At 55.3% G+C, this 21,686-nt stretch overlaps 1 protein-coding gene across 1 annotated transcript in view; it reads left to right on the forward strand.

Annotated features, from left to right (window-relative positions):
* Positions 1–4,527: 4,527 nt before the first annotated feature.
* Positions 4,528–21,686, forward strand: part of TBX4 (T-box transcription factor 4) — a 35,535-nt gene continuing 18,376 nt past the window's right edge. Inside the window, 5 exon segments of the mRNA XM_082008421.1 lie at positions 4,528–5,039; positions 5,042–5,085; positions 5,993–6,087; positions 18,053–18,172; positions 19,951–20,098. Of these exon segments, the coding sequence (XP_081864547.1) occupies positions 4,658–5,039; positions 5,042–5,085; positions 5,993–6,087; positions 18,053–18,172; positions 19,951–20,098 (789 nt within the window). The 5' untranslated portion in view covers positions 4,528–4,657.

Genomic DNA, 21,686 nt, shown 5'->3' on the forward strand with positions numbered 1-21,686 from the left:
TGTCGGCCCGTATCTTACCCATGCTTCCTGTCATCGTTTCTTTGCGATTTAATTTTTGTGTTTTCCTTTCAGCCTAGAAGTGTTTGGTACCAGTCTCTTGGCAAAAGAGCCCGAGGAATGGAAGAGTAAAGAAATATGACCCAGCTGCTATGCACAATGAGGTTTGTAAGTCCTTGTATGGTATAAATAAGCATATTACACAGTTATTAGAAATCTGGCACTGTCCCTGTTTAGAAGCCCGAGTCTGATGCTGTGTAATTCCTCCCGAGTACGTGCATAATTCAGTATTACCACTCCATCCTCCCAGCCTTATTACTGGCCAAATTCGGCAACTTTTTCTCAGTCCTCATCCATTCAAACCCTCCTCGGCAGTGTAAACCGGTGAGTTTCTGCTCAGGCCAATAAATCTGTGCCAACCCAGGCGTCCGACGCTCCGTCCTGCCTTCACGGGAGCCGGGGCCAGGGCGGGAGCGACGCCGGGGCCGGACCCCGCGGGTTCCCCTCGCCGCCCTCCGCCTCACACGGGGGTTGCGAGCCGCCGTCGGAGCCGCAGGGTACCGTCGGGTATGGGCCGGGGGCTCGCTTCTCCCCTTGTCTCCGCCGTGGCTCGCAGGGTTTCTCGGGGGGCAGAGGAGCGCGGTTTCCCGGGGAGCAGAGGAGGAGCCAAGGGGAGCGGCGCTGCCCGCCGCGGCGGGAGCATGCCCGCAGGTACCGCGCAGAACTGAGCCCGCTCGCTTTCTCCCGGCCCGCAGACCGAGTGTAGTTCTTGGAGAAAAGCGACAGTAAATTTTTATTAATCGCCGGTGTTTAGGGCCAAGGCATGAGCGAGCACAGTGACAGTGATGAGTGGTTTGGAGCGCCGGTCCTTGAAAGCGGGGCTTACCCCCCCGCCTGCTCCTCTGACTCGGCGATGATGAGCCGTGGATAGGAGCCACCCTGCCGTAGGGGATCCGGCCGTTTATCTGCCGAGTGATGACAGTCGGGCTGGTTTCGAGCCTCGCCGTGAATTGCCGGAGCCTTCGGGAAGCGCACGGCGCTGCCGCAGCCGGGGGGCTCCGGCCGGCGGGGACGCTTCGCCCCTCGGCCCAGTCCCTCCGGCCGGGGGGTGATGAAAGCGGCCGCAGCTTCCCTCAGCCCCGGCCGAGCCCCACGGACACCGAGCTCGGTGCAGGCGGCGGCTGGGGGAGCCCCGGAGCGGGCCGCAAGGCACGGAACGGGCCCGGCACCAGCATCCCTGTCCGCACAGACGGGGAGGGCCGGGGGCTGGCGGGAGGAGGAGGAAGCTTTGGCTTTGCTTAATTAAATCTTCCCCACTTGGGGATCGCCCCCTCCGCCTTTTTTTTTTTTTTTTTTTTTTGTTTTTTTTTTTGTTCAAGGAGGGGGGAAAAAAAATGCATTTAACGTTGGGAAGCGCAGGCAGCGCCCGTGGCTCCCTCTATCCCCGTGCGCGGCCGCGGGAGGACGGGGCGGAGGGAGACTCTCCCAGACAAAGCCAAGCGACCGGCACCAGCCGCAGGGTAAATACAGAAATTCACCTTGCCGAGAAGCCCGGCCCTCGGCAGCCGCCCCGGGCCCCGCCGCCTGCGGGGCGAGCCCGGCCCGCAGGTGGGAACCGACGCCGGGGAAGAGCGCTGCAAGCGGGAGGCGGCTGCGGTGCCCGGCTGGCGCATCCTCCGCGGCTCTGCACGGAATCTCCCCTGCCGCGGCGGTGGGCTTGGGATACGGGGCCGGCCCGCGGCTTAGAGGCAGCTATGATCCGCGGAAACCACCGCGGCCCCGCCGGGACGGCTCCTCACCCCCGGGCCTGTCTCGGCTCTATCTGTGCGGGGGCAGGACGGGCACGGGTCCCCACTCGCCCCGGCCCCGCGTGCGCACGTCGGGGCCCGCCGCCGGCCCGGTCTCACCTGCCGCCGGCCCCGGCTCCTGCGGGAATTACTCGCCGCTCCCTCGCCCGCATCCCCCGGCCCGTCCGCGCCTGCTTTTTTTTTTTTTGCCTTTTTTTTTTTGTTTCTGGTAGGAGTGGGGGAAAAGGTTCATTAAGAGGTTGACCTCAGTTTACTTTTTATTCTGCTCCTGTTCCCAATTTCGGCACCACGTGACGGTGGGAGTGAGTTTGGGTTTAAATTCACTTTCAAGAAAACCCCGATAAAAATTCTGCCCCGTGCAGCCCCGTCGGCCCGCGGCGGTGTCCCGGTAAGCCCGGGGCTGCGGGAGGCGAGCGGCACCTCGGCGCCCGCCCGGGACCCGCCGGCTCGGGTAAGGGGCTCCTGCCCGCCGCCCTCCCCGCGGGCGCACAGCGGGGCGGAGGCCGGCGGAGAGGGTGCGCAGGGGCACGATGTAGAGCAGAGCCAGGCGGGGCTGTCGCGATGGGCATAGCTGCAGGGGGTAGCGGGGGAGGCTGGGCGCGTTTCGGCCGCGGGTGGAGGCTCAGCACAAGGCGGGCAGCCCCCACGGCAGCGCTGCGGTGGGTGCTGGTGGTGTCTGTGTCTTGGTAACCGCGACAGCAGAGCTGAAGCGGCCCGGTCAGTCGCGACAGCACACGTGGACTCTCCCGAGGGGGTTCTCACCTTGATTTGGGGGTTTGGCTTGGTGGTGGGAGCCCCGAGCAGGCGGTGCCCGTGGCCGGAGGGTGCGGAGCTCCTGCCCGGCGGCGTGCGGGGCCGGGAGCTCCGCTCCCCCCCGCCGCCGTCACCTCGAGGCGGCCCGGCCTCGCCGCCGCTTTGTTGTGGCCGCCCAGCTCCTACACGCCCCGGGGCAAGGCTCGGGGCTCTCTGTCGCGACCGGCGGAGGACGGGGAGCCCTGTCCCCCTCCCCGGACTCCCGGGGAGGCCCGCGCCCTAAGAGCGGCCCCAGGCCGGCGGGACACGGGCAGTTTGGCTGCCTGTGCAGCAGGGCCGCGGAAGCCGCCGGAGGCTGCGGACCCCTCCCGAAGCGTGACCCCCGTCCAGGCCCGGGACGGCCCCATCGCCTCGCCCGGGCGGCCCCGGCTCCTGCCGCGGGGTCCCGCCGCCCCACACGGCCCGGCCCGCCGAGCCAAGGGCCCTTCCAGCGCGGCCTGCGCCCGCCGCGGCCCTCTTACCCCCGCTGCAGGCCCCCGGCCCGGCCTGGCTCCCCGGCGGGCAGTGGGGAGCGCCGGCAGCACCGGGACTGGGAGGGGGCCGTGGGGCTGGGGGTGCCCCCACCCCGACCGGGCTCCCCCCCGAGCAGCCGGCGGCTCCGCTCGCTGCCAGGCCCGGCGCAGCGCCGAGGCAGGCCGGGGAAGGCCGCAGCCGGGCCCGGTGCGCGGGACCCGGTCGGTCGGTGCCCCCGGCCGCTGCCCCCCCGGTGCGGGCCGTCGGGCGGGCGCGGGGCCGGGGCCGGGGCGAGCGGGCCGGGCCGGGCGGAGCGGGCCGGAGCCGGTCTGTGGGGACGTGATTGACAGCGGCAACGTCAGCAACAGGAGGGGAAGGGAAAAGGGAGGGGGGAGACAAAGAGGGAGGGAGTCGAAAGGCCCCAAACTGGATCTTTATGGAACATTTTCCGCCAAGATCAAGGGAAAGTGAATCCGCGCAGCGGGGGATGCCCCGCACGCCGCTGCCATCGGGGGCCGCGGAGCCGCGCCCGGCCTGAGCGCCCCGCGCAGCCGCCGCGCTGCCCCGCGGATGCCCTTCATGCCGCAGCCGCCCCCAGGCGAAGCCCGGAGCCCCCCGCTGCGTCTGCTGCCCCCCGGCCGGCCGTGTGAGTTCCCGGGGTGCGGAGGGAAGGAAGGGAGGGAGCGGGGGGTCCGCGGTTGACGGGCTTGCTGCAGCCTGCCCCGCTGCTCCCCCGGCCTATGACCACGTTCCGCCCCCGGGAGCACCGGGGACCCCCGCCCGCGGGCAGGAGCTGGGCCCTCAGGGGTCGCCGCCGCCTCCTACCCGCGCTTCCCCGGTCCCCCGGTCCCGCGCGTGCGGGTTGGCCGCCGGGAACCTCTGCGCCTCGGCCAGGCTGGGGCCGCCCCATCCCGTCTCCCCGAGCGGGACGGGGTGACCCGGCGGCGCGTCCGGAGCAGCTGTGCACGGCACCGTGCGTGTGCCTGCCCCCGCGGCTGGAGCTGGGGGTCTCGGCCTCGCTCTCCCCCACCGCCTCCGCCTCCCCGGACGGCTCAGCCTTGACGGTGCGGGGAGAGCGCCGGCCAGGGACCGGAGGGAGAGGAGCGCTCCGTCGGGGACCGCGGGCCCGGGTCCCGTCAGTGTTTCGCCGTGGGTTTCGGCCCGGGACCCCGCAGCCTCCTCGGGGCCGCTCCGCCTCCTCGCCGGCGGTGCCCGCCCGTCCGTCCGTCCGTCGAGCGGGGCGGGCGGCCGCGTCCCTCCGCGCTGTAAAAGTCGGAGTTGATGCGCGGCAGCCCCGGCGGAGCTGTCAGGCCTTATCTTTATTGGCTTTTCCCAGTCTCCGTCCAAGTTTAAGAGGGGCCCTTTTATCTCCGAGCCCAGCACTCCGCCTGTTTACGCCGCCCGCGGCTCTGCCGCAGCGCATCGCCGCGGCCCCGAGCGCCGTCGCGGAGCCCCCGCAGCCCCGACGGGACGGGGCAGAACGACCGGCCGGGCCGGGCTGCCCTCCCCGACGGGTACCGGCCCCGCAAAAAGCGGGGAGGGAGAGGAGAAAGGGTCGGGGCTGCACGGCTGCGGCCACATCTGAGATGAGCTGCTCGGGCCTCAGGCGGGAGCGCAGCCACTCGTGGGCGGCTCCCCCGCGGGGGCAGGCGGGCCCGGCCCGGCTCTCCCGGGCGCAGCGGTTTTACCCCGGGGCCGGGGGGGGGTCACGTCCCACTCTCGGCGAGTGCCGCCGCCCGAGGAAGGCCCGCAGGGCCGGGCTGGGGGAGCCTGACCCCGCAGGTGGCCGTGCCGGGGCTGGGGCGGGCAGAGGCCCCCGGTGCTGCGAGCTAACGGTGCTCCTCTCTCCCTCCAAGGAAATGCTCCAGGAGAAAAGCCTGTCTGACACCGAGGAAGGGTTTCCAACAGCCCCCGCGCCCGGCCATGCGGACTCCTCCGCCGGCTCCCCCGCCCTCGGCGTAGCCGGGGGGGCAGCACGCCGCTCAGCAGCCCGCAGCTCCCCGACCCCGAGCAGGTACGCGCAGCCCGGCCCCGCGGCTTCGCCCCCCGCTCTCCCCGCCAGCCCGGCCGGAGCGCGGGCAGCGGAGCCGGAGCCAGTCCTCCCGCGACCGCGCGTCTTCCTCGGCCACCGACACGGAGCGGGGGGGAATTGCGAGGAAATCATATTTTTATTTACTTTTCTCTTTTAAATTTTTTTCCCCGTGTAGACCCGTCCAGGGCGGCGGGTGGGTGAGGGTGAGCCCGAGCCCCTCAGAGCCGCAGCCGTCCGGCCTGTCGGGTGGTGGAGCCGCGGCCGCTCCTCCCGAGCAGGATCCGGCCCAACGGGGGGTTTCATGGTGGTTTTTTTTCTTGTTGTTCTTTTTTTTTCTCCCGGTAAATAAAATGCCGGGTGGCCCGTGGCCCCCGCACCCGGCCGGCGCCTCCGCGTTGTCCCCGTCATTCCGCGGAGAGTAACCTGTCCACGTAGAAACCGCGGCCCTGGACGCACACATTGCTCAGCCGAGCCGCACCGGGCAGAGCCTACGGGTATCCCCACGGAAGTCCCCGTCGGATGCTCCCGGCCCCGGTTTTTGGGACCCCCAAGGCCATAGCGGGGCCCGTCCGCCCCATCGGGGTACGGAAACCCTACGGGGAAAAAAAAAAAGAAAAAAAAAATCCCTTTGGCTGCCGTGTCCCGCCTGGATGTGAAACTCTGCAATTAAAACGGCCTCAGTTTATTCCCCTTATTTTTGGCAAAGGGCAGTGGAATTTTTGGGACCCCATCCTCCTCCCACACAGCAGGACCGAGGCTGGGGGGGTTTCACCCGGCGCCTCGGCTGCGGCGCTCGTCGTGGGTGCAAGGCCACCGAGCCCCACTGCCGTCCCACGGCCCTTTCCTAGCTTTTCTCAGTCATTTCTTGCTATTCTCGTTATTTTTCCAGACAATAGAAAATATCAAAGTCTATCTCCATGAGAAGGAGCTATGGAAGAAATTTCATGAAGCTGGCACCGAAATGATAATAACCAAAGCAGGCAGGTTAGTGAAAATTCCCCGTGAACATGTATTGCTTCTTATCCGTGTGAAATGCCTCTGTTTGGCAAGACTGGATTTTCAAGAGCTACTATGATCAATGGCATTTAAAACCCCCACACTATTGTGATTGCAGATTTCAGTAAGATAATTTTTTGGTGTAAACTGTGCATGTGTGTGAGTGTGGCAACGAGACTGAGGATGCAAGAAAGAGTTGTGGAGTCATTTGCTACATTTAGTCCCAATTCTCTTTGGTATAATGCTTCATTTTATTATTTGGGTGGTGATTTTGTTGTTTGTTTGTTTGTTTTTTTGTAAAGATGTTAGCATGACTGTGGCTCCACTTCTACAACTTTTTTTCCAAAGCAAACCCCACTCTCCTGCTCCACACAGTGCAATAAGACTTGTGCTCATACTTTGCACCACAGTTTTAGCAATACGAAGGCTTAGGGTGTGCTTTTAAATCTCAAAACTGGAAGGGAGAGAGGTACCACTTTTAGCCTGTTAGATGTGGCAAAAAGTTCTACTTTCCCTTGGAAAAAAACAAGATTTTTTTACCAAAAAAAGAGGAGTGAGACCCCTCAGTGTGCATACCCAGGCCCGGATGAGAGCTCACAGGGGCTTTGCTTCCCCGGGGACCCCTCCCTGCGCCTGCTCAGGTGGGAGATGGCAAGATTAACGTCAGAAAATTAAACATCAGAATTAAACCTCAGTCACCGGCCTCAGAGTCAGATGGTTCCCAAGAAAACTGGCCAGGTCTCACTGGGGGCACCGAAATATCTGTCCTTGGCTTCTGCGGCAGCGGGCTTGCAGCGCTGCTGCTGGAAAAGAACAATTTCCAGGCTTAGGTATTAAAAATCTATTTAATTTTAACAAACACAGCTGTGTGGTTCTGCTATGCCCTGCGACTGCTGATTTTACACCGTGCTAGGGAGCTGTGGAGAAGGACACCCAAATTATGGGGAGCAAGCAGAAAAAAAATAATCCCACGATCAATATCTATGCAGTCTTTTTCCCTTGTGATCCCTGATCCTTCGTGCAGGGCATCTGGGGGGCTGGGGGGGGGCTGTTTTTTCTCCCGTTTGCTGCTCACACTGCGAGACCGAGACCCCAACCCTCAGCTGCGGATTTGGGGGGTGATGAGCCGTTTTCCTCTCCTTCCCCCCAGCCTCGGCAGCGCTGCCCTGTGCCGCAGCTGGCCGGTGCGGGAAGCTTTACTCTAACCACCAAGATATTCCCATTAGTACCCCAGGAGAGGGGGTGTATGTCCCGGGGATCTTCAATTTGTTTGTTATTTGGTCTATTTATGAAGTGATTGTGGAGGTAACTCTGTCCTTATCACACTACGTTTTGGTGTATAAAATCTTGGTGTATAAAATCTTGTTCTTGTTCTGTGGTGTCTACTGATGGGAATAGCTGGATTCATTTTGATAGGTCTGCTACCTAAGTCAGCTAAGACTAGGGGATCAAGACCTCAAATAATTCACCCTTAATTTATAGTATCTGAGTGTGTCTGTGCGGGACGTGTAATATCTTCACCAAATTCTAGACCCTAAGCATCCCAAATGTGCATGTTATCTCTTTGTAAGTCTTAACGTGGATTGTTTAAACAAATCCATATGTATAGGGCTCAATCCCACATTCTTTGTCCGGTGGAGCTGGCAGTGCGCACGCAGTCACCTCTCAGGAGCATGTGGATGGGACTGAGGGGATGGGGGGATGGACCTCAAGAGGTGCAAAACTTTGGTTTTTAAGCTATCAAGCCGAGTCCTCCATTGGTGAAAATCAGTGCAGCACCAGCAAGCTGGCAGCATTTTAATTTTTTATAAATAGGTTTTGATTAAAAAAAAAAAAAAAAGGCTGGAATGCTGATGAAACAGAATAGCCGCTTCGCTTCTTTTCTCTGTGTCCCGCTGCAAACGGTGTTAAAATAAAGGGCAACTGTTCAGTCGGTGCTAGCAGCGGGGCCGAGGAGGACCCAGCCCCGGCGCCCGCCCCGCGGGGCCGCATCCTGCCGCGCTGCGGCCGCGCCGGTGCCGGGACCCGGCTCTGCCCGGGCCGGGCTTCCCTGCAGCACCGAAAGCGAAAATGCACAAAATAGCTAGCGTGAGGACGGCAGAAAAATCGAGCAACATAAATCCCGTGATCGCTTAAGTCTCTTCGTTCATATGCCGTTCGTCGTGATGCAAATGACGACATGAAAATGAGTACTTCATGCAGATTTTATTTTACCCAAGCTATTTAAATAAAGAGTAGCAATAATAAACCTCCTCTTGACCCAATTAAAAAAAATAATGGTTAATGGAGATTTGTATGCACTTACATTTAGCATTGGGGGTGGGGGGGAGAAGAGGGAAACCGGCTAATTGCAGGCACTAATTAGGACTCTAATCCCCCTCCCAGCAGGCACAGAGATGTCCCTGAATGCAGTTAGTTGAAATCACTTAAACATCGGTCTGTCTGACCTCAAGGGGCTCAAACGAAAAGAAATTGAAGCCTGATTTTTAAATTTCAAACAACAACAAAAAAAGTGACTTTAATGACAAGTTCACTGGATGGGGAGGAAATGTAAAGCTCAGCGGAAGCGTTAATTCCATGGCAATGGTGTAAAACAGCCTTTTTGTGTAAACAAGGCAAATATTGGTAACTTAGTGGGGGGGGGAGAGAGGGAGTAATTTGTTTCATTCTTTGTAGAGCTCCACAGAACGAGCCAACTATAAATTATCGAGAATTTAGGGCTGAGAATTACTTTGGGGGATTATTACTCCCTCCTAGGACTGATCTGTAGGAGACATTAGGAGAACACAGCAAGCTCAGCATTGAAATAGAAATCATGTTGTTGCCAAGAAAGCTTGATTTATAAAGTGGAAACATCTTTAAAATGCACTCGCTATCTTTTTAATGTTCGACTGCTTCGTTGTGGGAGGGAAAAAAAAAGAGATTATTTTATATTAAAAGGATCATCAAAAGATAAAAAGTTTATGTTAGCAAAGTTCCCCGAACTTTGTATAAAACCGCTCGCCTCCTTCAGACATAAAAACCTGCCCATGGCAGCGCCCGGAGGATGGGACGCTGCGCTCCATAAATCAGAATTTTTTCTTCTTCCTTCGGCTTGAGGTTTGTTCTAATTACGAATTTCTACCCCAGAGGATTTTCTGTCGCCGGGTTTTAAAGGCTGAATTACACGTAGTGCAAAAATCGCCCCGTCTTTCCCGTTGCTCGGGGCTGTAGGTACCCACGGGCAGCCTAAACCCGAGGGGAGCGGGAAGAAAACCGTCCACGCGTGATTTCTTTAGGCGCTGGCCATCGCGGGTGGCATTTTGCAGAGCATTTTTTTCGGAAAGCAGCCGGGCTCGGGCGCTGCCGCCGTTTGCAGGTGAAACCCCGTTGTTCGGGTGGCTACGAGCCCGGCTGCTCCCCCGAGCAACTGGTCCCCGCTCCCCGTCCCCGCTCCCCGCGCGGCCGAGTCGCCTTCCCGGGGCGGGTGAATGAGCCCAGCACACCCCCATCGGGCTGGGCATGCCTGTGTTTATAAATACGGCTGTAATGGTTCACAAATCCTCCCATTTATTAAAAAAAAAAAAAAATATCCAGGCGGTGAGGTCCTATTAAATCAATTTAATAAAATCATTTCAGATGGTCTAAGGGGAACAGGGGACATTAGAGGGTGGCGATGCAGGCGTACATCCGAACTCCTTCCTTCTAACAGCCCCGCTGCGCGGAGCATCGCTCCGGTCGTGCCTGTCGGGCTCCGCGGAGCCGCAGCCCGTCCCGGCCGGGCGCTCGCCTTCCCGCTGGGCTTCGGCATCCGGTAGCGATGGAGCTGAGCGAGGTAAAGCAGAAAGTAAACGAGAGATTTCATTACACCTCCTGCTTTCCGAGTTCATATTCTCGCTCCTATGTGCTACTATTTAACTGAACGATTGTTTTTGGGTTTTTTTTAGCCTTGCGGCAAACCCCATTTTGTCTCATAATTCTTTGTGGAATCTCATCTTCCAGAGTTTATCGCTGCAGCGAGTTAATCTTCGCTCACACAATCTTCCTGGCTCAGAATTTCTTTCTTTCTGTTAGTCTTCATTCAGCTCTATCTGTTCACTGGTTTTTCCAGGGTGCCAGTCTTTGCAGCATTGCAGTTTCTACCCAGGAACAATTTGATGAAGCTTATGGCTACTCGGTAAAAAATACCAGTTCATGGGATGTCTGGTCACTTTTTCATCAACAGTTATGGAAGAGAAAATAATGTGTCATTCCTCTGTGGTACCACAACCATCCCAGAGATGTGAACAGGAGGCTTGAGATGCTGAAATTGAGTTTTGGGAAGGATGTGCACAGGTACAAAGATAGCTTCAGTCTTTATGGTAGCAGGTTTTAAGAAGCATATATAGGAAAATACTGCACAGGGAAAAAAAAAATCAATAAAGCAGCTTGCATGTGTGGAAAAGACGCAAACCCCCTTTAGATGTTCAAGTTTCATTTTAAAAGTGGCTTATTTCAGTTTAAAAAAATCTGTTCCTCATCAACTTTAGTAAACCAAAATAAAACTACTTTTTAGGACATCAAGGTCTGAAGAAGTATAAATGTTTTGGCTAAGCTGGTGCAGCTTTCCTCTGTGAATAATCCTTTAAAAGTTAAATTTTCCATGGCTCTGTAGGGCATATGGATGCCCAGTTCTCATTACAATTAAAGGGAAATATTTGTCCAGAATCTTTTGAGGCAGTTACAAGAATCTCTGCTAAAGGTTTTTGATCCAAAAGCAAACCTTAATATCCGAGATCAGCGATGGAATGTGAGCCATCAATTTAAAACTTGGAAATAAAGTAGATATTTAAGGAATGTTTGATCTGCTGATCCTAAATTAGGGGTCCTGGAATTACCCTGTTAGGGCAAACTCCCGCTTTTAGAGAAAGGAGCAGGAGCAAACTCCAGTGGCCCTTGGCCGTGCTGCTAAAGATGTCGACAGCTTTGGCAAGGAAGGCAGAGCTCGTGCACGCTGAGTAGGGCAGGGATGGGGTTGTAGTTTTTAATACGCCTCTCTCCAAACAGCGATGCTTGCTCCTAGTTTGTTAAAGACATGGGATGCTCATGGTTAAGGATGTTCCCAAAGCTTTCCTGGCTCATCCTCGGGCTCGAGCTGCAGCAGCGCTGGCCAGGGTGGCAGGGAGGGTTTGGTCAAGCCCCAACCATCTGGGGAAGATCCCCGCCATTGCTCGAGCTCTGCCTTTGCGTTGAAGACTATGGGCACAGGGGCTGAGGATCATCTCCTGCTCTGCACCGATGAGCTGGCGCACGGCCTGGCACCGACACCAAGGCTGCCCACGGCTCCTCCGAAAAGCCCCTGCAGAGCCTGTGCAGCTGGAGGGGCTGCGCCGCGGAGGGAGCCGGGCTGGTGAGGGAGCAAACCTGCCCTGAAGTGCTGCAGCGCTGGGTCATTGTCCACGCTCTTGCACAGCTGCTCTCTGAGGTACCTTTGTGCTGTGCTGCTGGTGCCGCCGGAGGCTGCCGGCACCGTCCTCCGGCACGTTGGGACCTTTTCTGCTCAACTTCAGTTGCGGCAAAATGAAAGCACCGGAGAAGCATCCCATGGCAAGAAGCCTGCCCGTGTTTCAAGTTACTGTGGGGCAAGGAGAGGAAATGTTTCTAGACCATGAAAGCAGCCATCCAGCTAACCAAGTTCTCAAGTATGTGAGAAACAATGTTTTATTTAAAATTTAGATGTGCTAGCCAGAATAAAAAAATACAACCTCGCCATTCCAAAATATAAAAATCCTTTAACTGTCTGACCTTCTCATCACTAGGTCATGGTCCTGCCACCAGATAAATCTCTCCTATCTGTCCATAGACTGCGAGTTCAATGTTGCTTGTGTTAGTGACAGTGAATTTGGGGCTGAAAAATGAACTACTGATGAGAACTCCTGTTGAACCTGTATTGTTTGTTATTCTGAGGCAAGGATCTGGCATGGGCTAATCCAGCACTTCAAAGTTAACTGCTCTTACTTTGTATACAGAGCGTCATAGCGGAGTGGCGTGGGTGATAAGAGAAATAAGGGACTGAGGGTTAGGATACACTGGGAAAATGGGACCCTGTTGAAAAACTCTTTGATCTCTTTAAAGTATTTTCTGAAAGCAAGAATCTATCAAAAAGGAAATGCCATTTAAAAGGCTAAAAGAAACAGCTGACAGCCCCAAATTTGTTTTAATCTGCCCCGGAGAATATTATTTTTAAAGATGCGTTAAGTCAGTGGGAGAAATACTTGTCAAAAGAAGGGAAATTAGAAAAAAGAAGAAAGGTCATCAGAATGGAAACGTGGTTCTTGAAGTCTCTGCACACCATTCCTTTCCCTCCTAACAATGAAGACAAGGAGAAGCATCCTCAAGCAGGCATGGCCAATTCTCAAGGAGAATTTGGGGTCACATTAGTCATTATCAGGGATGTAGGCATGTCATCTGCCTTGGTGCCTTGAAACCATCACTGGAGGCATCTTGGCATGCTTGGAAGCTTCTGAGGAGGTTGTCTTTCAGCCATGATATGGCTTGTTAGCCAAGATGTTGAGTGATTTCTTGTTTTTCTGATCCTTTCACAACCTGATAAGCCGTAAGCATCACCTTTCCAGGCAGGACTGTACAGGAACTTCTGAAAATCCAGTCGTTGCTTTACTTGACCACTCCAAAATCAAGGACTGTAAAATCGCTGTCTGTCTTTGGAAATTTTTGTCTTATTGACAGTCCTTTTGAAAATAGGACTTCGGCTGCTGAGATGCTGAGGTGCCAGGGGACATTTTTACTCCCAGGAAGGACAGAAGGAAGCGCTCCGCAGTACCTGAAGCACCATCCACCCCAAAGGGAGATGCAGTGGGCACCAGTCCGCACATTCCCATGGGCTTTCAGAGAGCATCTTTGGTGAGGACATGACTTGGGTTGCTCCGACAAGACTCAAGTGTCTTGTTTCTATGCAGTTTTCTCTATGGAAATACTGGTTGAGTTCTCCACGGCTTCCTTGCTTACCCTGAGCTGGTCAGAGAAACCCCTTCCCAGCTGATGCGTCAGTAGGAGCATCAGAAATGATGTTTGCACCTAAGCAAGGAAGGTCAGATCAAATCCGTGTGAGCAGGAGGGTGGTGAGGCCCAAGGGGTTTGCTGAGGCCACCTCGTCGCCCAGCAGTACCAAGGCATGGGCCAGTGTCCCTGGGACACATAGGTCCTGGCGTGCACTGTGGCACGAGGCAATCGGTGGCCAAATGAGCGCTTTGAGAAATTTGATCAGCTCTGATGTTCTCGGCTTTTCTGGCTGCACTGGATTGTTCTCCCCTGCCCCAAAAATAAGACTTTATTGGCCCTGGGAACCTTGCAGTCACCCAGCTCCCCAGGACCAACCAGGCCTGCTTGTCTGGGGATTAAAACCCAAGATGCCCACGCAGTGGCCAAGGCTGGAGAGCCCGAAAGGCTGGGAACTGCTGCCCCAAACAAAAGCAAAGCTTTCCTCTTATCGCTTTCTTCCAAATCCAACCAACCAATTACACATTAATTAAACTTTGTTTGAACATAATAGAAGGTTTGGCTCCATGTCAGCAACTGCTCCATGGTTCAGGGGATTGGATAGTAATAGAATAAATAAATAAACAAGAGATGCTTATTCTAACAGTTCATTTTAAAACAATTTGTGAGTATCATGTAGAGATAAAATGTGCCTAGCATAAACTCAGCTAAGCAATGACTGCTTCATTATCAGAGCAAATAATTCACTCACACATCATCTTTGAATCTTGGGAGGGCTACAGAATTGTGCTGCTTGTTTATTTTCCTGGCTTTTACTGTTTTTGCTACATTTCATCTGCACAGAGCTGTGGGGAAGGGTTTAGCCGGGGCTGTGGCAGCGCGGTGCCAAGCCCCGGCGACGCCGGCCCCGCTCCTGCCGCCTGCGGTCCCCAGAGCCAGGCTGAGTCCCTCTGCCCTGCCCCGGGCATCACCCTGCACTCCAGCCCCCGGTGACCGCGTGCCAGACCGTGGTATTTTAATGCCGTGCCAGATGTCCCGCTCGCGCAGGAGCGGGGCACGGTACGCAGCCTTTCTCCTGGGGCCGCGTTCCTTGAGGGCAGCTTTCTCGTGCGAACGTAGAAACTCATCTAACTCTTCCCCTCTGAAGGGCAGTGAGAGCTGCCGCCGCCGCGCAGCAGCGCCGTGCCCTGCAGCGCAGGGAGGGAGGCGGAAACGTGCCTGTCAGAGCCACGAAACCCAGCAGAGAGCCTCGAGGGGTGCGGGAGACCGTCAGGACGGTGCTGGGTGGTCCCTTTTTCACTGGGTCGAGCTGCAGGGAGGGAGAAGTGGGTTTTGAACGTGTCCAAAATTGGGATCTACCGACTCGACGTTTTGCAGAAGAGCAGGCTGCTGTCGGGGCCGACGCTTGGCTGCTTGCGCCGCGTCCCCGTGCATCGCCGGCGGTCGCACAGGCACGCCGTGGGCTCGTGGCCGGTTCCTGGGCGGGCAGGGGAGCTGTGGGGCTGGCGGCGGCTCCGTGGCTCCCGCTCACCGAGCAGCCGCGCTGGCTGCCCTGTGTTGGCTGGGAGCATCCGTCGCACCCGGTGTGTGCTGGTGGGTTAGACACACACCTCGTGCGGCTTTCAAAATAACGAGCGTAAAGGGGGGGAAATCCTGGAATCCCCCCAGCCCAGGGATGGCGGAAGCATTTGCACGATCAGGACATTCGCTGCAGTCCCAGGACACCGTGTCCGACCAGGCTTTGGGTCTGAACAAAAGACGATGAGGCCAGGAATCGCTGCTCTTAATCTCCTGGTTACTGCTGGCTTAAACTTGGCCTAATAGTCGGTTTATCCTGCGCTGCCCACGTGCCCAGCACTTAACCTCGCGGAGCTCCCCTGCTCGCACGGCCGCAGCAGGGCTGCCGCCGCCCTCGGCGCAGGACGTGTCGCCGAGGGTCAGATGCCGCCTGCTCGGGCACGCTCCCCGGGAAGCCCCAAACTCCCAATTTTTGTAACCGGTTTCCACGCAGTGAAGCCCTCGCCCGGTTTGGAGTTGCGCGTGGCGGCGGGAAGGAAGGTGGGTAAAGCGCGGGTCTGCCTGGGTCCTCCTTCAGACCCCCCACCAAAGCCAGGCTGAGCTTTCCCAGAGCTTGGCAAGACCTTGGCAAGTTTTTATTGCGGCGCTGGTTTATTCTCCTGCCGCTGCTGGTCCCCGAGCAATGGATGATGAAGCAAGCTATTGTCAGGGAAAGCTGGCCGCAGCGAAGCCTCCTCTGCGGAGACGCCCATCCGCCCGACAGCTCCTGCCTGCGGAGATTTGGCAGAGGGGCCGGTTATGCAAAGCTACTACTGAGCGTGGAGCCCGTGGCTGTGAGTAGCTCCATTGACCTGGAGTAAATCTGGGGAAGCAGGCAGGTTTTTGGCCCCCTCCCAGGGCTGACGGGGAGCTGTATAGACCCACTGTAGGCACGGCCCCGCTGCCGGGCAGGGCTGGTGCAGCCCCGCGCCTCCGCTGTGGCTTTCTGGACATTTAATAAGGGCCAGGACATGATATTAGGTGCTCTCTCTTGCCTTTTTTTTTTTTTTTTTTTTTTTTTTTAATTGAAACTCTGTGACTGCGTTTTCTTGGACCCAGCTCTTCGGTTTGTCATGCCTTCCCACCAGAAATGCACAACCCGTGTTTGTATCGTATTGCATAGAGATATTTACTAAATGAGTCTCTGCCAATGGGTTGAGAAATATGTTTTCATTAAGAAAATTAAACTGACAAGTCCCTGGACAGCACATTGGTCGCTTTTTTTTTTTTTTTTTTAAAGGCTAAAATGCAGCAGCTAATAATAATGATGAAATGTCCGTGCACAGCCAAATTACTAAAATCTACCCCATGTTTTCCTGGAAAAGAATGCAGAGAGTTGGCAAACTTGGTTGTAGCCCGGTCTGTCGACTGCTGAGTACAATGCTACCACTGCAAGATACTGAGCGGTTTGCAAGTTAAGCAACACCTTCAATCAGATGTGAGTCCCCATTTGTTATCCTTAAAGAATTTCAGCTGTATATATTATAGTAGTACTTTGGCTCTTTGTATTTATTTTAGAGGGCTATACTAAAGAACATTATAAACTCAGGCATGTCCATGCTATATGAACTCCATATGCTGAAGCTTAATTTTAAATGCCATTAAAAAAGCACTTAACATTTACAATATATCAGTCCGGCTACTTTAGCAGCTTGGATGTACTACAGTAAATGAAATGATTGAGAAAAAAAAGAAATTCAGAAGCTGGATGTTATAAAAATCCCCGATGCAGGACGTTCGCCTGTAACTGTCAAATAGTATCCATCTCATTTCTGGTTTTTAATCAACTCCTCCTCTTTTTTGTTTCATTTTAAAATGTCATTTTAAGGCCTAATTAAAAAAAAAAAAAAATGTATCTTGGCATTCAGATTATCCGGATGCCTTATGCAATTTTTTTCAACGTGTGAATTGGGCTGTGTATTCGCAAATTGAAATGTCCTACTGTATTTATCCAGGTGCTTACCTGTGGGAGGACGAGGTTAAGAGGACTGCAGAGTTTATGAATGAAAATCAAATACGGACATTGGTAAACCGCCTCTTTTTAGCCCTGGCTAATTACATGGTAAACATCTGGAATGTATGCAGGGCGGTTAAAAGAGGCAATTGAGAGGATTTCGAACAGGGCCCATTTTGTTGTGTTCTCTTCCAAGCGGCGACAAAATGGTTCTGCAGAGCCGGGCTGAGCCAGGCGGGCGCGGGGCGACGCGCAGGGGAAGGAGGCAGAACGGGTTGCCCTCGATGTCCGATGGAGAAACGACATCAGAATGTGGGCCCTTATTAATTAGGGTAATTAGAATGACTCCAGGAGGTAGCAATTCTCATCGCTCCGTCCCCTTACGCCGGTGGGAAGGGGAATTTTTTTGTTCCGGCTGGTTGCTTGAGGGCAGTGACGGGCCAGTTTGCTCAACTGACTTGGTTTTTTCACTGGATGAGGAGGCGGTTGGGAAGATGGAGCCAAGAAAACTGTTGCTCAGAGGATGTAAAGTGCCGGATCCTGCAAATCCTGGCTCCTGATGCAGCCTCGAGGGCTCGGGAAGCCCATGGCAGTGCCCGTACCCATCAGGGCCATCTCCTTGGGACGGCAAGAGCAGACCGTGATGGTGTATGCTGGTTTCAGGGCCATAGCTTTACAAAAAAATATTCTTTAGTACTGCAAAGTTTCTTTAGATATCTGAGATACATATAAACATCCCTTAGTGATACACTGGTTTATGTGACGTTCCCCATTTGGTGCTGGTTGCCACCCCTCCGCTAAAGCCAGTGGACAGTCAGTGGGACGGGTGCTCCTGGCTCAAACAAGGTTTAATGGGGGTGCTGTGAATTTGGGAGTGGTGGCTGTCTACCCCCAGGCTTTGCCGATCCTCAGTTTTCAGCCTGTGGCAGGGAACGCATGTTCGGCTACCGACGATGTGGGGAGACGCCGTGTCGTGGACATTGGCAACGTGTGAATGAGAAAGCTGTGTGTGCTTTGGTTCTTCTGAAGCGCAGTTAGATCTCATGACGTTTCATGCACGTTCACGGCAACAAGAAATCTGCATTTTTGAGGTTGCCTTAAACCATGCGGAGCCTCCGGGGGTAGTGAGGGCTCTCCGTCCGAGCCTGCCGTGCGGAGGGATGTGTTGACACCCCCCCAGGTCTCTCTCTCCGCACACCTTTTCCTGGCACTAGCCCATAACCCCCTCTATATAGCCTCAGCCGTCTTTGTGCCCCAGGTTGCACTAGCCCTGTGGACCCGTGCTCTGGAAAGGGCGAGCGTAATTCAGGTGACGTAGAAGCAGCACTAATGTCTTGTAGCTCATTTGTCCCCGCATGAATTCATCACACGGTGGATCTGCCTTTTGGGGAGCTGCTCCAAGTTTCCACCGGCTCCAGCGCTGCTCCAGGTTGCTCACTAACGTGTTAACCCTTTGCTTTTCCTAAGGAGGATGTTTCCTAGTTACAAGGTTAAAGTGACCGGAATGAACCCCAAGACCAAATACATCCTGTTGATCGACATCGTCCCGGCTGACGACCACCGGTATAAATTCTGTGACAATAAATGGTAAGAGAACATTTCTGTTTGCCTTCTTTTCCATAAGAAAATTGCAATTGGATCAACCGCTTGCTGTGCAAACTCAGAAACCAACACAAATACCTTCCCACGGGAGGGATGCCAACCTCCTAGAGCTCTCTTTCGTGGAGCAGCAACAGATACTAAGAGCCAATGGCTGGAAGTTAAAACCAGACAAATAGAAAAGAAAATATTCTTAACAGGCTGGGCGATTAACTGCTGGAACAAACTGCTAATGGAGGTGGTGGATTGTTCATTTCCAAAGCGCTCAAGTCTTTTCAGGGGAGATGCTTTAGGCCAGGCATCTGGCCACGTGCAGGTGTAAGAGGGTAAAGCCACAGCCTGCATTATACCAGAGGCCGGACTAGATGATCTAACGGTCCATTTTGGCCTTAAAAATTAGGTGTCTATGTGAGCTGAGAAAAGTTTTAAATTCCTTTCTTCTCTAGTCGTATTTTGCTTTTAGGACATCAGCTATACAGCAAAACGTGGGGTGCTGATCCGGCAGACGAAAGGAGCAGCGATTCCCCCTCCCGCGGTCCAATGCCAGCTCTGCTTTAGAGTTTTTTTCTTTTAATTCATTCTTCCTCTGGAATTTCTTCCTCTTCTGTTATTCTTCCCTTCCCTGTGCCTTTGCTAGTGAAGTTACTTACCCGAGAGGCAGTTATGATTTTTGCTTTCTGACGAAGGAAACGTGTCCCCGCTTTTGATTTTTACCCCCAGGTACAGCCGGCAGCCGCCCTCGCTGCGGCTGTTCGCTGTGCTTGTCCCAAGCCCTTCCACCGGCTGTTGCGTGGTGAAAAGACGAGCGGTGGAAAATTTCGTAGTCATCTTAATGGTAACGAGCCTGGTGACATCCTATAAAACAGTAATAATTTACTTGTGCGTTAGGGCTGCTCTAGTTTTAAAAAATCCCTTTTCCGTTCGCTTTTGTCCTGGAGTGCCGCTGGGTAAGAGGAGCGGACTGAGGGCCTCTGTGGCGCGGCGGCCACGTTGTGTTTTAACATTAAGCCCTAGATGATGGATAGTTATTAACTCCGTTTAATTTAGCTTTTGCCAGCCCTAGAGCTGTTTCCCCTTTTCCTTTTACTGCTGCTGGAAAGTCTCTGTTGTTTTTGGTAATACGGCTTTTATTGGTGTTCCGAAAGAGGATAACAATGTCCGGTAACGGGGGAGTCGCCAGGAGGTGATGGCTCATGGTCTTTTGTCCCTGCGAGCTGGTGGTGCCGCTGGTGTGGGGGCAAGAGGAGCGGGGTGCGCGGGGCAGCGCCGCGTGCCAGCTCCGGAGCCGCAGCAGCCCCTTCCCCCCAGAGCCGCCGCCTGGCCGGGGGCCGCGGGAGCCCGCGTGGCTGCGGCGGGTGCGCACCCATGCCGGTACCTGCTCCCGCTGCCGGGTTCCTGCTCCTTGGGGAAGCGTGTGTGCCCAGCTCCCCTTGCAGAACGGCCTCTGAGGGCTTCGTCCTCTCCAAGCACCCGGACGGGGCTCCCTCCTCGAGCAATGCCGCCGCGGTCGCCGTGCAGAGGCGCTGCCCCGAGGGAGCGCCGCTCGGGAGCGGAGGGGAGGCTGCTCTGCCGGCCCGCGGCGCTGAAACGAGGAGCCCTGAACCCCCACGAGCAGCAGGAGCCTCTCCGAGCCCCCCCTGCCCCCGCGTGTCCCTCCAGGGCTGGCGGGAGGGCTGCTGGGTTGAGTTCAAGGACAAAACGCTCGCCCGCGTCGGGGCCGACGACTGCTGCCGGGGTGATGCGACCTGTAACCGCTGTGTTTGCAGGATGGTGGCCGGGAAGGCAGAGCCGGCCATGCCGGGGCGGCTGTACGTGCACCCCGACTCACCCGCCACGGGAGCGCACTGGATGCGGCAGCTGGTGTCCTTCCAGAAGCTCAAGCTCACCAACAACCACCTGGATCCCTTCGGACATGTAAGAGACGTTCTGCAAGGGTTTTGGCTGAAGGTGGGCCCGCGACGCTGATTTTGTGTCTGGACTGGGATGTTGGTTGGGGTGTCGCAGTTAATTTAATAACGAGGAGCGACATTTATTTTGTGCTGCCGGCGCAGCTGGGTGGGGGAGAGGTTCGTGCTGGACGAGGTGGGCTGCGGTTGCTGCCTGCGTGCGTCCCTGCTCTCGGAAATGCAGCCTCTGACTTGCTCAGTCGTTGCCTGCCGGACGCCACCGACATTTTATTTTCTGCCCAGGAATTTTCCAGGCAGCGCTGCGGGATTTTCGGCCCGTCCGTTGCTGCGCGCAGTACATCGTACGACTCACAGAAACAGGTTGCACAAACTCATTATTTTCCAAACTGGCTTTGGCAGCCGTGTGAAAGATGAAGTATTTTATTTGGAAAACCTTAATTCCTGTGTAGTGCGAACACAGAAGGGGGAAGTCCAGAGTTATCTACCGCAGTGCATAGTTTAATAACTTAGCACAAGGGCCCTTCCAGCCTGCCAGGCAGCGTGCTTAGCGAATGCGTATAAAAATACGGACCTGCCCGGTTTGCAGCGTCCGAGCGGAAAGTCACGTTTTTTACGAACCTCGCTGGCGGGAGGAAGGGAAGACAGAGTTTAAAACCCTGTTAGGTTTAGCGGCATCAGCTCCTCCTAGTACCACAGGTAAGAGAATCTACTTGGCGTGACCAGACGCGGTGCTTAGCCCGCCGGTCTTCGAAGCGGCTGCAGGCTGGGGGCGAGGCGGGCTGTGGGAAGGTCCCGAAGAAGAGTGCAGAGGGAGGAGGAGTGTGGCTGTCTTGCTTAAAACGACCGTGCATCAGGCCTCTAAAGAGCAGGTTTTCACGTGGTGTCAGCTGTCCCGACCTAAAAGTTGTACAGAAAGTGCAATTCTGGCACAGCTAAAGCTGACGGAGCTTTGTGGGGTTGACTCTAGAGGCAGGGTGACACCACCAGCTTAAAACGCTGTTTAAAAATCCAGAATTGTTGCTGCTTTCATGATTTCCTGCGAATTTCAAACTTTAAAAAGCAAGTGTGCCGATCCCACGCATCGCCGCTGCGGTGCCGCGGCACGGCCGGGCTCTGGCGGCGTGACACGGTGATAACCCAGCGCTGCGCAAAGCCGTCAGCCGCGCCGGGAACTGACCCTCTTCCCCAACCTACTGACCCCAGCGAGACATGTGTGAACTTCAAAGGCTAATCGGGACCGTTTAATGCTGATGTTATTAATCACAGGCCATCTCGCCCCTTCGCTCTTCTTTAAGGGGGAAAGCACCATGGAAATGAAATGAGAACAACTGCTTTAAGGGTTGCACCGTAAAAATTACGTAAAGCACAGAAATGCCGACGCTTTGGTGTCAGCTGCCGCACTGACCTGCTCGCTTTGCACGTGGCGGTTTTTTGCTCCTGTGTTTTCCTCTTGGTTAACTGTGTAGCTTAATATATGACTGTTTATGTTGTAAAATGTAAACCATAAAACATACAGGATGTTCGATGTGGCCGTAAAACAAACAGGATGTGCAGTGTTGGTTTTGCAACTTTAAACGTTTGCTTTTCCTGACTTT

Source organism: Phaethon aethereus (assembly GCF_964289735.1).
Source record: "Phaethon aethereus genome assembly, chromosome: 19".
NCBI lineage: Eukaryota > Metazoa > Chordata > Aves > Phaethontiformes > Phaethontidae > Phaethon > Phaethon aethereus.